At 45.7% G+C, this 17,898-nt stretch overlaps 1 protein-coding gene across 1 annotated transcript in view; it reads left to right on the top strand.

The window, feature by feature from the left end:
- Positions 1-16,925, top strand: part of LOC139049291 (uncharacterized) — a 66,767-nt gene extending 49,842 nt beyond the window's left edge. Inside the window, exons 15-20 of the mRNA XM_070524669.1 lie at positions 3,090-3,174; positions 7,025-7,163; positions 10,729-10,835; positions 12,371-12,461; positions 14,690-14,836; positions 16,515-16,925. Coding sequence (XP_070380770.1) covers positions 3,090-3,174; positions 7,025-7,163; positions 10,729-10,835; positions 12,371-12,461; positions 14,690-14,836; positions 16,515-16,639 — 694 coding nt within the window. The 3' untranslated portion in view covers positions 16,640-16,925. The remainder of the gene's footprint in view (positions 1-3,089; positions 3,175-7,024; positions 7,164-10,728; positions 10,836-12,370; positions 12,462-14,689; positions 14,837-16,514) is intronic.
- The last annotated feature ends 973 nt before the right edge of the window (positions 16,926-17,898 follow it).

Below are 17,898 nucleotides of genomic sequence, written 5' to 3' on the forward strand. Positions count from 1 at the left end.
CGCACGGAGGCCTGTGCAGCACGTGGTTCTCAGCACTCTGCACCATCATTCTCTGCACCATCCATTCGGGAGGGGCGCGGAATTGCACGCGACAGTAGAGCCGTGGCGCGTCGCCGTCGCCGTCGCCGTGCTGTCTCGATATCGACGCGCACGCGGGGCTCGCGTCGCGTGGAGAGATATAAGGGTCTCCGGAGGCGCGCGCAATCCGTTTTAGCTGCAAAAGCGACGAAACCAAGCGGATGCGCCCCCAAGCTCCGCTCGACGGGTTTGTCACGGAAGTCGAATGAGTGTCGAATAAGTGTTGAATAAATGTTGAATAAATGCGGCGTGCCAATGGCCCTCGCATAACTTGGACAACCAACGTTAGCGTGGTTCTGCCAGAATCTTGAAGACGAGGTCATCCCTTGCTGATTTCATACGGGTTAGGCGCATCTGGGACCTGCACCTATCTACGCAAGCTATTAACAGTAGAGAAGGGGTGGGGGGGGCAATTTCGTGATTTTTTGGAATGTCGTAGCGAGTCGCAACCGGTATCGAAAAATGTAGGTCTCAACGAGTCAGGAAGCGACAATTAGTTGCGGAGCCGGTGAGCATTAACGGGCGCGGGCATAATTAGCGCCAGTATAGTCGAGAATTTACCAGATTTCACCATTGACCGGACAATCTCCGGGATCGTCTCACCTGGCATCTTGGTCAAAAAGATACAAACAAACAAGAAAGGCTTGTCGACCAAAGTTGACGGGACAAAATGACGACGTTGACATACATGCGATTAAAAGAATAAGAATGCGAATGAAAAAAATTCTACACGAATAAAATAAATAGAGGATCTGGAATAAAATGTAAGGTCCGACAATAAAACGAGGAAAATAAGGCAGGCAGAGATATTATGTAATCGTGCAACATTGTATCATCTTGTGTGGCCAATTTCAGTGCGCATAAATACGCATACCGTGTACGTCGCAGTTCTGTCTTTCGCGTCAGCCTTGGTTGACGTGCCGTTTTTTTATCCTCGTTTATACACCGTTTCACACATAGTAGGCGACGCTATCTGAAGCCTAGAGAAGGCTACTTTTGCGCTTCATGCATGCGAGCAGATCAATCAATCAATCAATCAATCAATCAATCAATCAATCAATCAATCAATCAATCAATCAATCAATCAATCAATCAATCAATCAATCAATCGCCGTACCCAGGAACAACCATGAGGTCTAAATAATAATAATAATAATAATAATAATAATAATAATAATAATAATAATAATAATAATAATAATAATAATAATAATAATAATAAATCAAATGTTTATTATAGTGCCCGAGAACAGCTGCGGAGCATAATTAATGGTTCACAAAGAACTAACAAAGAAGACGCATGTGGTAGACAAAAGAATGCGAGATGGAGAAACAAATAGGAAAACAGAAAACGGTGAGGCAGGCGTAAAAGGTAGTTAGTCATACAACATAATTACCTACATTTATACAAAACGCAGGAAATGAATTCTGAGATATGTCAATGCAGGGAGAATACTTATTACACGTTCGTTGGAGTCGGGCTATGGGACAGCCTCTAGTGCAACAAGGCCGGGCGGAAAACGTGGAATGTTGCCTGGTATACTTTTGCAGTACGAAAATAAAACGCATATAAGAAGTTTTGGGCAATGTATAATGCCGTGGGACACCTTATATGGGGAACAAAAGGCATGACTTAATAAGTCTTGATGTTAGAGGTGTGAGTTTATGTATATTTGAGAGGGCTGGACTGTGGTCAGCAGAACGGCAAAAGCGGTGCTTGAAAATAGATACAGTAAAAGCTCGTTAATTCGAACCGCAAGGGGAAGCCGCTTCAGTTCGAATTAACGAAAGTTCGAACTAACGAAAGTGAAGGAGGGCAACAGTACACTGCGATTTGGAAGCAATAGGGCATGTCAGAAATTTGGCGTTTTAGAAAGTGATGGCGTGTGCTGCGGGCACACGCCATCTTCAAGTCGAAGCTCTGGGTCTGACTGTGCCACACCACCGATTAGGAGGTATTGGCGACGGCCGATACCTCCTAAGCTGAAAACAGAAGTGCACAACCGATGAAGACTGCCGAGACAAAGACGTTGAACATGTGAAGGTGGCGAAAGCCCTGATTCGTTGGTTTTTGATTGCAAGCGCAGCTGCGACGTACTTGATTCGCTGTGTTTTGGAGCTTGCAGTGCCATCTCCGCACAATATTAGCAGCTGTACAAGATTTGCAAAGCCTCCGAGATTCGCAACGGGCAAGAAGTCTCGGAGGTTACGTAGAACGGAGAGGCGGCAGCCGCCGCTGCCTTCTGGCTGACCCCGCGTTGGTTAGATTTTTTTTCCGATTTTGCCTTGTCTCGCCATTCTCTCCGTTTCGGAGGCAATACAGCCTTGTATGTAGGCAGTAGGCGCGTTTCTCTGGCCGTGTGCCAGGCGAGCGTAGTTCGAATTATCCGTGAGGGAACCTTCTCGCGTTCGAATTAACGGACTTTTTTATACATAGACTTCTGTGGAGCTTGGCCGGACCAAATCGTACAGTTCGAATTATCCATAAATTCGAATTATTGAAGTTCGAATTAACGAGCTTTCACTGTATTAGTTTATTTTGGACGAATTCAATGAGGTCAGGATTGGATTTGCAGGTTCCACCCCAAACCACACAGGAACACTTTAGTTGTGGAAGGCACACAGCAGAATACAAATTCAGAAAGGCCACAGGGTCGTGGAAGTCATGCGATATACGACAAACAATACCAAGAGCGTGAAGGGCACCTTGCTTCGCACATTTAACGTGGGAAGAGAGGCTTAGCGTTTTGCAGAACTACGCACCAAGATATTTCATTTCAAAGGCTCCAGGCAGTGGAGCATCCCGAACGGTGTAGGGAAATTGCACGTGGTGTGTTTTCCGGATATAACTTAGTACCATAGTTTTGGAGGCATGGTAAGTTTAGCTTTATGTTTCTGCATCCGTATTAGAGTGAAAAATAAAAGTTTATTTTGGAAGTAAATGCAGTACTGAACGTTGTTGACAGTGTTGACCGCTATTGACCTGTTGAACACTGTTGACCCCGTCGCAGTGTTCTCCTCCCGGGCGGTGATGCTAACCTGGAAAGCTCGGGCTACTTGGACGCCGCCAAGATAATGTTTGATCTCGCCATTCAGGTATCCAATATAGCTCGTCGTCGGGAAGCGAACGAAGTTCGCGAGCAGGCCGGCCATCTCCTCGCGTGTGACGGAAAAAACTAAATTTAACAATGCTTTAAATTATGGGGTTTAACGCGCCAAACCCACTTTCTGATTATGGGGCACGCCGTAGTGGAGGACTCCGGAAATTTCGACCACCTGGGGTTCTTTAACGTGCACCTAAATCTATGTACACGGGTGTTTTCGCATTTCGCCCCCATCGAAGTGCGGCCGCCTTGGCCGGGATTCGATCCCGCGACCTCGTGCTCAGCAGCCCAACACCATAGCCACTGAGCAACCACGGCGGGTAATTTACCAATGCTCAACATTCACATAGGGAATTATGCAGCCTGTTTCAGCGAACACTTTCAAATGTCTTTACACGTTGCCTGTGGCAGATATTACAATTCTAGTTCATGAGCAGGTCTACTGGAAGCGGCGGACAATGCTTGTACAAAAAAATTGAGATCCAAAATCGACTAATTAATAAAAATGATGAATTAAGTTTTTATATATTTACATTATGGCCCATACTGCAATTTACAAATTAGAGCCGCGGGGTTCGCAAAGCGGATCCACTTGGAACGAATTTTCAAGATGACACCAGTTTCGAGATACAAAGTTCCCAACTTTGCGGAGAAATGCATTGGCGTTCCAGTTAATTTGTTAGGAAAGCGTCGTTTCAAGCACTGCAGCACACAAGTAACTGGAACGCCAATGCATTTCTCTGCGAAGTTCGGGAATTTATATCTTGAAACTGGTGTCGTCCTGGGAATTCGTTCCAAATGGATCCGCCTTGCGAAGACCACTGCTAGAATTTGTAAATATCATAATGGGCCATAAGAGAATCAGCTAAAAAAGTTAATTGTTGATTTTTTGTTAATTAGTCGATTTTTCATATCAATTTTTTGTGCAAGTAGTGTCCACCGCTTCGAGTAGACCTGCTCATGAGCTAGAATTGTAATATCTGCCACAGGCAAGCTTTAAAAAATTTTGAAATTGTTCGCTGAAACACCGTGTATATAGCGACAAGGACGACTATCTCAAGGAAAATTAATAGTAAAAAAGAAGGCAAAAGGGAAGGTGAACCATATAATAAACTATTTTAGACGGTAAGCGTTCGTCTTATACGTTCCATAGGCGTCTTTTTCTAGGCTAATTGTTGACACGGGAACTTGTGGTCTTATACCCTTTCTAACCGTCTTCCCGTCTTCGCTTGAACTAAGTATGGACATTCTTAGACGAGTATGGACCTGTTGCAGGCTATTTACAGACTACGAGAACGAGGATACGAAAGTTTGTTGATCGCACTAGAAGGAATAAACCTACACTAACGAGTGTTGTCGGTGCAGTGTTGTATACGTAAAAGAAGTTGGGCTACTTCTCAAAGCTGGCAGGAACAACCAATACGCGCTAGAAAGGTTATTCACGCTGCCTGAGTGAATCTTAATGCGCGTTCAATTGCTTTCGTGGGCGGCGTATATATATATCCCGTAACCCGTAAGGTATATATATATATATATATATATATATATATATATATATATATATATATATATATATATATATATATATATATATATATATATACCTTACGGGTTTCTCAGGAAGAAAGCTCCGCTGTCCATGTATATACATAGATAGGAGCGCGCTAGCTAAAGCTTGTTCTTTCATTAAAAGAGTAAAAAAAAAAACAAAGCACGGTGCATTTCATACTTTCACGGTGCTTCTTTCACAGAAAACTTGTGCTGCTGTTCTCTATATCCCTTCCGAGTAGACATACCTTGAGAACTGACCGGCTTCAACTCCTACATTGACGGTATCGGCCGTGAAATAATTAGCTTGAAATGGAACTAGTGAAATTTAGCTGAAATGGAACTAGTGAAATTTAGCTAATTAGTCAAATATGCGTTCGATATCTCGTGTAAGAGATTTCTGCCTCTTTGGGTAACCTAAATCAGGGAGTTCATTTGTGTTATCTGCTACAGCAAATTTACTAAAAAAGAATTTTTAAAGATAAAAAGCAAAGCACACTTTGTGTATTACAGTACAAACCAGACAGCGCAAGGAATTTCGGTAGTGGACTGTGCCACCCTTTTCGTGTATAGAACACATACGCCGATTTTTTTCTAGAGGCAAAGAGAAGTTGGTAATAACCTAAGAAATATAGATTGAGCGAGAAATTCAAAAAATTGAATCCCGTTTTTATTACCGTGCAGCCTGTTAGCTACAAAAATTTGGTCAATTCGCTATAATTCCTTTTCTCGTTTTAGGGGGTCTGCCTTGTTATAAACAAGGCTCTTTCACAGAAGACGAAACGTCAGTGCACTAGTTGCATTTCTTGGTCAGCACTCCTCTTCGCGTTTAACCTTTAAAGGCGAAAGCCTTAAATCTCTATGTTTCAAGATCCCGTTGTGAGGTACAGGAAATGTCACGTGACGCAGGGAAGGCCAGAAGCGAACCAGAACATGTCCAGCCGTGTATAAGATGTGATTAATGATTGGCAAAGTTAATTAATGATTGATTAGTGATTGGACTAACATGGATTAAGGTCGGTTAAGTTGGATTAACGTGGATTAAGGAGGACTAAGTTAGATTAAGATGATTGAGGTGGAATAAGGTGAATTGGAATTCATGAAGGTGGATTAAGCTGTTTGTTATTTATTATTTTGATGTTTTTCATGCACCATGTATTTTCTTGACTCAGACGCGTCGTCGTCAAACTTCGATCTCTGGCCGATGGAAACACTGGGGGAAAAACATGATTTGCTTTTAACGAATTAGCGTAACATTTTCGCAACAATACGAGAAATCGGCTCGCGCGGCATTTCTCTCAATAATTGGTTTATTTGGTTCGCCTGCACTGCTGTTTCGATTCAGTCTGTGTTTTTAACGCGATAGCGTTAAGGAGCTCGTGTCGCAGAAAAGCCGGTGTCGTCGGCGTCGGGTGTCGGCGTCGGCGGCGTTGACCGTGAGCGATAAATCACGGCAGGCTCTTCATAAATGAAAAGCAACTTCCAAGATTGGCCCGGTGGGAATCGAACCCAGGTCTCCGGAGTGTGAGACAGAGACGCTACCACTCAGCCACGAGTTCGATGCTTCCAAGCGGTGCAAACGCGCCTCTAGTGAATGCGGTGTTGCCTTCGAAACCAGCCGTGGAAAGTTATACTGCGGTGTATATCGGTAATTATGAACATGTAACGTACAGAAGTCACAATTACACGAGTTGCGAAGTGCGTTTCCGCTGCATTTCTTTTGCGCTTTCCGCACACGCAGAGCCATCTTGCGGCAAACACAGAAGACCCCCTCCTCTCAATGTACGGCGCTGCCCCGACAGGAGGCGCGCCGCGCGCGCATTGGGACCGCTGCCAGGCGCGTCGCGGGACTCCCTCTCCCCTGACGACGCTTCGCCGTGCTTCCGGTTTAGATTACTATCTCTCTGCCCGTGCCGATCACGACGTTTGGCGTGATCGTTCGCGTAGATCGTTTTCCCTCCGAGACACCGAGTTCTTTGGTTCGTTTCGTTCGCTCAGGCGCACGTTTCGTTGTCGCGCCGAACGCTGCGTTGCTCGACGTTCACCGCGTGATAGGTGGGCGCTAAGTCCGATGCGGGGCGCATCGTAAGTGATTGCTGTGCGTAGCGCATTGTCTTATACCCCTTGGCGGGTCGACGGGAACGCTGTCGCGTCCCACTCTTGAAGGCGAAGCTTAAGCGTCCTCCAATTTTTTTTTTTCCGCGATCGGAAGCATTGATACTGTTCTCTCGCTCTGATTCTCTGCGGCGCGGACCACGGTTTGTCGCCTTCGCCTCTCTTGCACCGCGCGCCAGGCGAACAAGAACGGCACGCACTTTCCTATGTGGGGAACCTGCCTGGGCTTCGAGGCGCTCTCCCGGCTGGCCATCGACAAGCTCGTCCTGCGAACATGCCAGGGCAAAGACCTAGCACTGCCGCTCAACTTCACCCGCGGTAAACAGAGCCAATAATTCTTATTTTTAAAGGGACACTAAAGCGAAACATTAAATCAGTTTAGACTAATGAAACATTGTTTCAGAACCCTGCAGACATTCATTTAAAAAAGATAGTTTGATTATTAGATGAGAAAATGAAGGTCCAAGTATCAGTGTTTGAATTTCGCGCCGAAACCCCAGCGGCGGTACGTCAGCGTGACGTCAGGGATTCCGAAGTATGTTTTCGCATTTGGGCCGCGTTGGCTGAATAAAGGTTCCCGAAACTTGCCATGTTTAATCTTTGGTTCCTTTAGAACTCAATGTAGCCAATCTATACCGCTCTATATATTTAGTAGGCCCCAGAAGGTGCCATCAATATCCAAGACGTCACAGCCACCAAGTGCGGGAACTTATGTAGGCGTCGCCAACCGTATTTCGTTCTTGTGCTTTTTCTGGCTTACCAAACGTCTTATCGTTGTAAGAGTGGTGTTTTTGGTGTTGTAGAACGGTAATTTACTGATGCAGTAGAAATCATTTTTCACTTTAGCGTCCCTTTAAATGCCTCGCCTCGAGCGGGACCGACTTTTTCGATCTGGCGCGAAGCAAATGCAACTGGCACAAATTCACAGAGAGAAGGACTCGCTGTATCGCATAGCGGTAGTAGACTGAAACGTCCATATACTGCCGAGACCCATTAATAACTACGACGTTCGCCTCGTAGCGATGGTGAAGAGGTCTCTGAATGTAGTCTGTGAATGTAACCCTTTATTGGGTGGAAAGCTTGTGCCCGCGGTAGAACCAGCAACGCTCAAATCAGAACAACATCCAGACAACATTGAGGCAACATTGAAACGACATCGAGAAAACATGGAGGCAACATTGAGTCGACATCGAGGCAGCATCGAGACAGCATCGAGGCAACATTGAGGCGACATCGAGGCAATATCGACGCAACACAGGTAACATCGCCTCTATGTTGCCTCGATGTTGCCTCGATGTTGCTTCGGGTCCAAGTGGGGCGTGAAGGCGGCGAGGGTTAGGACTTCCATCATGGCGGCGGCAGGGTGGCTGCGCATGCGCTCTGAGCATGACAAAATTGGTCCGTAACCACAGCGCTGTTCTCGGACTCTTGTACGTTCTTAAATAATGCTAATTCTACGGTGGAGCTCGCGCCGCAACGTTAACGTCGCCGCGGTGCATCACGTTCCTGTTTCCGTGCGATACTTCTTTTTTTCGATAATAGAGGTCCCGTGTGAGTTGTCTGTCTGTTTTTTCGTTCGCGCAAAGTTTTTCCTCGCCGGCAGTGCAAGGCTTAATTAACTAACGCTGAACTTAATCCTTCTCGCCAGGTCTTTGAGCACTACGAAGAGACAAGCGCGGCGTGTGTTTATTTAGACCACGCGTTGACAATCGTGTCTTCAAAGTTTCAAGCGGTTGCGCGCTTATAGAAAGAGCTGGAAAACCACACACCCTGCCTATCGAGCGACGCTCGATTGTTTCCAGCCGCAGAGTGAGTCTAAGGTTCACACGTGCGAGCGCCTCTACGTTTAAGCCGCGCCGCCTGCGACGTCACAGATTGTGGCACGTGACCTCGGTAAATCGTCCAACGCAGAACGCGAAATACCGCCACTGTCTCGCAGCAAGCGGAGGAAGAGAACAAAAAAATAAAGGGGAGGCGAGGCTGATAAAGGAGTGCAGCGGCCTCTCGGCTCCGGCATGGGAGAACGTAGGGAAGGAGTGTGGTTGGGGTTGAAGGAGAGAGAGCGTCTACGGTGACAGTGAAGGTAGCTGGCCTTCCGGCAGCACGGCAACTAGACCTTTTCAGTCTCTCCAATCTCCTCTATTAACGAACGAGTCTGAAAAAAAATTCTTGCGCTAAGACGCTCGCTAGACGGTGCCCTACAACTTCCCATGTATAACTGAAAATTGTAACACACACACACACACACGCACGCACGCACACACACACACACACACACACACACACACGCACACACACACACACACACTCGCACACACACACAAACACACACGCACACACACACACACACACGCACACACACACACAAACACACACGCACACAAACACACACGCACACAAACACACTCACACAAACACACTCACACAAACACACACGCACACGCACGCACACGCACGCACACGAACACACACACACAAACACACACACACACGCACGCACACACACAAACACACGCGCACACACACACACACACACACACACACTCTCACTCACTCACTCACTCACTCACTCACTCACTCACTCACTCACTCACTCACTCACTCACTCACTCACTCACTCACTCACTCACTCACTCACTCACTCACTCACTCACTCACTCACTCACTCACTCACATGAAAGTTAAGCTGTGACTAACCTCCTCCAGCACCGCTTAAATTCAAGTCGCTCACGCATGACTTCACGTGGTGGCTTGAGCTGCCCTTGCGCCACTCAATTTAACACGCGGATGACAGAAAATGATCCGATTAAACAAACACTGAACATGTTGAGAGATGCTAAAATTGGCTGCTTCCTGGCCCACGCTAGGTTTCAACAGGGAGTTTTAGCTCGTCCGTAATCCTGTTACCGTTTGCAAAATGCCGGGCTGCCACAGCCGTGAACGGCAATGTCTACGATGGTAGCGAGACCTCGTGACGGGCTTTCCAACTTCTGCGTGTTAGAAACAATCTTGTTACAGGGGTATTCTTGTCGAAGGAAAATAAATAAACGAACTGCCTGGTTAAGGAGACTTTTTAAGTCAGCAGGTAGCTAGAACTTGTTGGTCGCTGGAATAATAACTCTGCGCCTTCTGTGATTACACTGTACCACACAAGATGGCGCCACCAGCCCGGCCGCCAACGTAAACCTCCTCGCGGTATCCCGGCTGGTATTCCGTGTACCCACAATACGTTTTAGCTTGTTCCGCAAACTTCTTACCTTTTGCCGGGGATGACCGGAGCCGTGGACGATAGCAGCATAAGGTTGGATGGATGGATGTTATGAGCGTTCCCTTTGGAATGGGGCGGTGGGTTGCGCCACCAAGATCTTGCTATTATACTGCCTAATGTTCTACCTAGTTTAAAAAAAAACGCGATGAATTCACGATGAATTGCCATAACCAAATTTTCTGACCCCAGCTTTTCAGGGCTGACAGCGACACCTTGTGATGCTTTGTCGAACCACAATGTGTTAAATTTTTTTTTGCGGTGTGCGAGTATTCTCATCGAAGGAAAAACTCACCAAAAGGACTGCGCGTTAACAATCGTATAGGTCGCTGCCACCACACCAGCAGTGAGGTCGAATATGGCAGGTCGCTGCAGCATTAATACTCAGCAGTTAAACTTTGTGTCACAAAGTGTCGCTACCACCTTCACTTCCGTCCCGACCTTCTCGGGTTACCGGGCGGTATTCCGCAAAACACTAACACGTTCACAGAACAAGCTCAAACGCTCTACTCTATAATGAGTTCATGTTGTGTCTCGCGGCACCTAACTCCCCCTTCCTCGCTACCTTTCGTTCTCTTGCAAAACCCCTCTCCCGCCGTCACGCACGGAACCGCCAAGGCTTCCGGAGGAGTCGGATGTTCAACGAGCTTCCAAGGACTCTGGAGAAGGCGCTGAGGACCCAGCCGATCACGTACAACGCCCACGAAAAGTGTCTCACACCCGAGGTATACGACCTGCAGAAAATGTATGGGGACTGCAGTCATTCGGGGACTAAATGATGGGTCCCCATATGACCAATCGTCGGGGACCACTCATTGGACTCCAAACGATTGGTCCCTTAAGTCTGGACCAGTCATTCGGGGACCAATCATTGGTCTCCAAACGATTGGTCCCTTAAGTCTGGACCAATCATTCGGGTACCAAATAATTGGTGCAGACCAAGGAAGTTTGGGGACAAGAAGGTGCTGCTGAAATGTTTTCATCTTCGCAACTTAGACGTAAAATGCCGAAATCAAGTGGTACTGTCTGCGTGCGCCTGTGCGAACAGCGTCATGCATCAAGACAATTTCACGTTGGACTGTTGCGTTAGAAGAAATTAAATTTCTGTTTGCTGATTCAGTGGTCTCTATTGGTCTCGACTGTTCATGAAAAAAAAAAAGGGAACGTCGATGAAGGAAAGAAATATCTAGTAAAAAACCAAGAGACATTTCGACTCCCACACGGAAGTCTTGTTCATCTTGTTGGTCGGCGTTCCTATTTCTTTTTTTCCTCGCGTCTCTTCCCGACCTTACGGGATTCCGTCAAAGCCCGGCTTTCAACGTTGTAGAAAGTACATTTTTCGAGAAAGAAAGTATTTATTTATTTATTTATTTATTTATTTATTTATTTATTTCGAGTAAGGGTATTTATGCCAATCCGCGAGGAACATTCTAGTAGTCTACAACTATATAGTATGCAAGAGAGATATGTCTAGGAAAAATACGCAAAAATATTCGTAGCGCTAAGAAACAGTGTGTTCGGACGTTCTCGTTCAGATAAGGACCTGTAAACAGAGTCGTGGAAAGTCGCGTATTCAGTATATAGGCGATAAGAAAGAGAGAGAGAGAAAGAGATGAGATGCAGAGCCAGAAAAGTGAACCAAGGTCGCGCTAGGCGTATAGCGGACAAGCGATTGAGAAATACGGGGAGGGGGAGGTGCACCCGAAAGTAAAAAAAAAGTTATTAAAAACTTTATGTATCAGTCCCCGCATGAGCGTATTGTTCACAATGAAGGGGCACAGGATTGTGTGCGCTTAAGCAGAGTGTCGTAGGGCGCGGTCGTAGATCGGATTATCTACTGCCGCAAAATTCAGAAATGCTCGAGTTCTGAGCGTGCACGATTTAAATCCGTGCAAGGCTATCTAGGCTTTTTCCGGAATTTCTTTCTTTCTGTTTTTGAAGTAATGAACTGCATTCTGTTTTTCTGCTGCCGTTAACGCGTGTAGTGAGGTGTAACTATTTGCTGAAATACCTCTCTACTAGTTTCATTTTGTCAAGACGAAATACGACACTGTTTCAACTACCTGATCGTCGCTCACTTAGTCGCGAGGTGTCGCCACCTGTCCCTGGTGTTCCCGAAGACGCCTCGTGGCATTTTGTCAATCATGGCAGTGCGTCTACGGGGTGCCGGAATTCGGTTACTAACTGTCGTTAGTCTGTACGAAGAGACTAGAACGTCCTTCCGTCTTGCTAAATCTTTTCCCATTGGTTGCTTTCGCAGAACTTCACCACCTTCGGATTGGACAGGTTCTTCCGGCCGATGTCGACGAACGTGGACACGGACGGTGTGACGTTCATCTCTAGCATGGAAGGTATGTATACGTCATAGAGTTGGGCCTAGAAAAAAATTTACCGGAGGGCATGTCCACGAAAGCTCCACGTACGGTTGTTGAGCCAGTTTAGCGATGAGGGCTAGCACGTTAACGTGTCCGAACTTTGTGCTTCTCTCTTCGAAGGTTCTTGCAAGTGCGAAGAGATCCATTTCGTCCAATGTATTCGGGGCATTCGCATCGTGTTGTCGACACAATGCATAAACTTACAGGACAATTCCTTTTTTTTTAAACGCTACTTTCCTTTATACTCGGTAAACAAACTGTCGCCATTATGCTATAGGTTCATGTATTCTCACAGTGCGCATTCCGTGGCAATTTACGTCGAAACCTGCCTAAAATGTCGAAAACTTTAAATTAGTCATTCTCACCGTGTATATGGAACGTTGCTTGTATTCTAGTATTCGTAATGTAAGCGCTTATTTAACGTTGTATTGAACGTCATGAAGCGTCAGAACCTCGAAACCTCGAAAGTAGCATTCGGAAACAACTATCACTTTGTCATCACACCCGGTATTCCTCGGAGAGCTTGTAATCGAGCTTTATAAGGAAAAGCCAAATCAAATCAAATCAAACCAAATCTATATTTCCACGGTGTACATTACAGATGGAGGCCAACGGAAAAAAAGCTGCCAGTAGGCGGCTTGATGAGCCCGCAGGCTCACGTAATTAGCGGCGTTTGGGCGTCAGCAATAAAAAACAGTCAAATCAAATCAAATCAAGTTTATTCATTACAAACGAAGAGACGGTTACATTTTTGTTTTACAGACGAGGGTCCCAAAGTCGAACACTGTAACGGGGACCCTCGGTGGGTAATTATAAGAAAAAAAAATACATAGGTGGCAGGACCGAAATAACATTTATAGAATGTACACTAAGAGAAACGAAGAGCTCTAGTGCCACAACAACAACTAACACACAACACTCACTAAATAAATGTAAGCACTTGTTTAGTGCAGAATAAAAGTAAAACACAATGATAAGGAAAAAAATGAAACAAACAAATAAATAAACAAATAAGCAAATAAATAAATAAATAAATATATAAATGCCAGGATAACTAAGTCAGTTTTCTTCTTCACCAAACATAGATATATGTTTAGCAGTGGAACAAATGAACAAATGAAAATTAGTAGATTGATAATGGTTTAACAGTGATGGCAAAGAATAACATGGGCGTTCTATGCCAGAGGTCAAGCGGGGTGCAACAACGTTCCAATATTCTCCACGTCTGGTAGCACAACAGTGATCATTTTTTTCTAATTGTGCCAGTTTACCTAGGTTACGTACGTTATATCTCACTTCATGTTTATATCTAGTACTCAAACGATAGCGGTATAATTTATGAGCCGTGATTACATGCACTCTATGGAAAAAAACCTGCAGTTGTTGCATTAAAATCGGCATTGTGCGCATGGCGTAGGTATCAGTTCTGCCGGACTCCATGAACAATATGTAGACCGTGCTTCACTCTGTGACTTTCTCGTTTTATCCAGAGAAAAAAACGGGGAATGCGGGAGATGGAAATTCAAGACGATGAGCAAAACGTGAACAAGGTGAATGCAGGAGCCAACGTTTTGACAAGTGGACTTGTCCTCTTCAAGGCCTTGAAGAAGACAAGTCCACTTGTCGAAACGTTGGCTCCTGCATTCACCTTGTTCACGTTTTGCTCACTTTCTCGTTTTGTGTTTTCTAAGATATACCGACGCATATCGCCGAAACCGGCCAGCATTTGTATATATATAGTCGCTTGTGCTGCTGGCCAAACTTCCGGATTAAAAAAAAAGAGCTCTTCCACGGCCACCGAGATGAAGTTTATCGCACTTTAACTTGCTCCAATCTTGCGTTTATAATCGCGCCCGCAAGACAATTTAAACTGTTCGAAAACTATCAAACAAGCAATCACATTCACGAAAGACGCCTGTTGGATTTGAGGCTCGAATGAAATAGCATTCGAGTCTTTATCCGAAAACAATAATTATAATGCGATTCAAATCGAATTCGATGAATCGCTCAATTTTTTTTAATATTCGCACACCGCGATTTAGAAAACAACTCATTACGTACCCGTACGAGGCAGTTGTGTAAATAAATAAATAAATAAATAAATAAATAAATAAATAAATAAATAAACAAATAAATAAATGATTGATTGATTGATTGATTGATTGATTCATTGATTGATTGAGTGATTGATTGTCTCGTGGCAGCGCACTCGTACCCTTTCTACGGCGTCCAGTTCCACCCCGAGAAGAACAACTTCGAGTGGACGGACAGGAAAGGTCACTCTCGTCTGCCCCACACCGAGCTCGCCGTGAAGGCTTCGCAGTACCTGGGAAACTTCTTCCTGGAGGAAGGTATACGCGTATTAAGTGCGTTTGCACTATGTAGGAAGAGGGCGAGGGGGGGCGAGGCCACGTGGTACCAGCACGTGACGTGACGAAATTGTACGTCGCGTACTGCCGGAGCACAACTTCCAGCGGGTCGACGACGTCAGAGTTAGAAAGCGGGACTCAGAATGTCAGGAAAGCGCGAAGAAATGCAGGACGACGGAAGATGCTATCAATGGAAAAGGTTTTTGTTAGAGGTCGACATGTACCAGGCGTTTCCTTTTTTTTGTGCGGGACATTTTAGCTTAATAAAAGAAACCGTCAGTAAGGGATTGTCACCAGCGCGCACAGTCTGCAGTTCTAGTAAGTGGAGAATTAATACGCGCTCTGGAAAGTGATGAAGTGCGTCAGTTGGTCCATATAACGTCCTTACGCTCAATGAGAATGTAAGGGTGCGAGTGTAGACCCATTTACACCCTTATTAACTTGCAAGGGGAAGAAAGGATGTAACACACACCCATACACCTAATAAAGGTACACTGATTTATAGGCAGATTGGAAACCTTATTCACTCTAAAGGGTAAAATGACGTAAGCCGATTACTCACTCACTTAATCACTCACTCACTCATAATCACTCACTCATCGCTCCCTCACTCACTCACTCACTCACTCACTCACTCACTCACTCACTCACTCACTCACTCACTCACTCACTCACTCACTCACTCACTCACTCACTCACTCACTCACTCACTCACTCACTCACTCACTCACTCACTCACTCACTCACTCACTCACTCACTCACTCACTCACTCACTCACTCACTCACTCACTCACTCACTCACTCACTCACTCACTCACTCACTCACTCACTCACTCACTCACTCACTCACTCACTCACTCACTCACTCACTCACTCACTCACTCACTTAATGAGAGCGTGAGAGTGTGAGTTGTAGGCCTACGTACATCCTTATTCACTTCTAAGGAAGAAAGGGTGCAATGCACACACTCTCCTTGCACCCAATAAGAGCGTAAGAGTGCGATTTATAGACCGATTTAAAACCTTTTTCACGTTTAAGGCTAAAATGACGTAAATCGATCTATAACTGCCCCCCCCCTACGCCCACAAAAATGTGTAACGCAAGCGGCGTCTTTACACCCGTCCTCACATCCTTACAAGTTAAAAAATTGTGTAAGGGTGTCAGTTATGCACCGATGTATGCCCTCATGCACATTTAAGGGCACAAATTATGTTACGGTGCACTTCTTCTATATGATAACGACGAGCGTTTGACTTGTGTTCTGGGAGCTACGATGCCTCCTTTTAGCTTTTAGGGTGTTGATCTACTTGTAAGTTGTGCGCGACGAAAGGTGCTATTTTTGTAGCAACAACTTAAATTTGGGTGAGTGGCTTGGCATAAGTCTAGAAGGCGAATCGGAATACCTAAACATTTATCGAAAATGAAGCCGACAGTGCGTCTGACTCCGAACAATTTCAAGGTTATGTACTTGTCCTTCTTTTTTTGGTCCTAAAGAGACCCCTGTTATGCACGCGAACTCAATTTACCTTCGCAAGTATAGGTGGGGCAAGGGGCAGGCAAGCATGATTCTCTAGCATTTAAGAATTCACCAAGTTTAGACTACCTTGGTGCTTTATTCTCAAACTTGCTCTCTTTTTTTCTCATTGACGCATGCTCAGCACGAAAGAACAACCACAGCTTCGCATCGGCCGCGGAAGAGCTCGGCGCGCTGATTTACAACTACCCGGCGACCTTCACGCAGAACCACTCGGTCTTCACTCAGATGTACATTTTTTCTTCCTGACCCGGAAACTATAAGTCATCATCCATATCTCCACTGCTGCGAACACTCTCCGACAGTTGGCCTGCTTTTCTTGGAAAGGTGGCATCGTATTTTTAGGCCTAAACATTCATATAAACCAGTGGGGCTAGTTTCGGTATTGGCAACAAAGCGTCGCCATGACACTGGAAGCCAAAAGAAAAAAAAATGTAGCAACTTTTGCGCTATGTGGCTCTATCTTTTCAACCTACATAATAATAAAGTGATGTAATTACGTGTAGAAATGAAATGTGTTTTCGGCTATTTCCAATTTCGGCGTTATGTATCTTTGTTTGGCCGCTTCGTCTGCTGCGTCGACAGGCGGCACTTTTCGCTCTTAGCGCTTCGTCTGCCATTCTGAACGTCTGCTCTTGGCGCTTCCTGAGCCTGTGCGCATGCGCGCGCCGTTGCCTTTTACTGTGCGCTGCGACATCTTGTTTCTGTATCGGCCAGTGGTGCAGCGATGTATGAAAAAAAAAAGCCCACAAGGCGTTCCGCGCGGCCCCACGGTGGTCGGACGGGGGAAGAGACAGCAGGGCTACTTTTTTCCGCATCGAAGAGAAAGAAAGGTAAGTACGCTTTTTTGTGCAGTCGTTACGTATCGTTATGTAGCGAATAGCCGTTAACCTCATCGAAACCGCTATAAGACGAAACGAAAGGTATTCCGTACGCGGTACGCTTCCCTGTAGGAGAGACAGAGAGGGGCTCTTTATTAGAAAAACAGAATTTTGCCGACGCGTATATAACCGCTGGAATGATCCTCTTTATAGGGACGGGGAATGGGATTAAAAGATTCCAGAGGAGAGTGGGTAAGTACATTGACGCTACCTATCGACAGGAGCTCCCGAGTCGAGTGAGTGCTAGCTAACCCGTTGGAGGAAATCGCGTTACGTGATATCTCGACGACTGCTGTTCTCTTTATGGAAGAAAACGCGGATAATTAACCTTTGCTGAACATGTTTGAATTCTTGCTGCACGGACGAGGGGGTTAAGTTAGAGAACTTTGCGCTCGCCTGTTCTTGGTTAGACACTGCAAGTCACACAGAACTTCACAAGGTGCAGAAACCAATTGGAGAAGCGCTGCGTTAGTGCAAAAAAGCACAGCAAGCGCCGTTCGCGTCGTCTGCTACGGCGCTGGGTGCATCTTACGTTACGCGGCGAAATGTCGCCAAAAAGAAAAAGAACCGCCTCCTTCTCTGTTGTTCTGTAGCGACTGTGATGTTCGGTGTTCTCGAGGTTGTTAT

This window comes from Dermacentor albipictus, chromosome 8, assembly GCF_038994185.2.
Source record: "Dermacentor albipictus isolate Rhodes 1998 colony chromosome 8, USDA_Dalb.pri_finalv2, whole genome shotgun sequence".
Lineage (NCBI taxonomy): Eukaryota > Metazoa > Arthropoda > Arachnida > Ixodida > Ixodidae > Dermacentor > Dermacentor albipictus.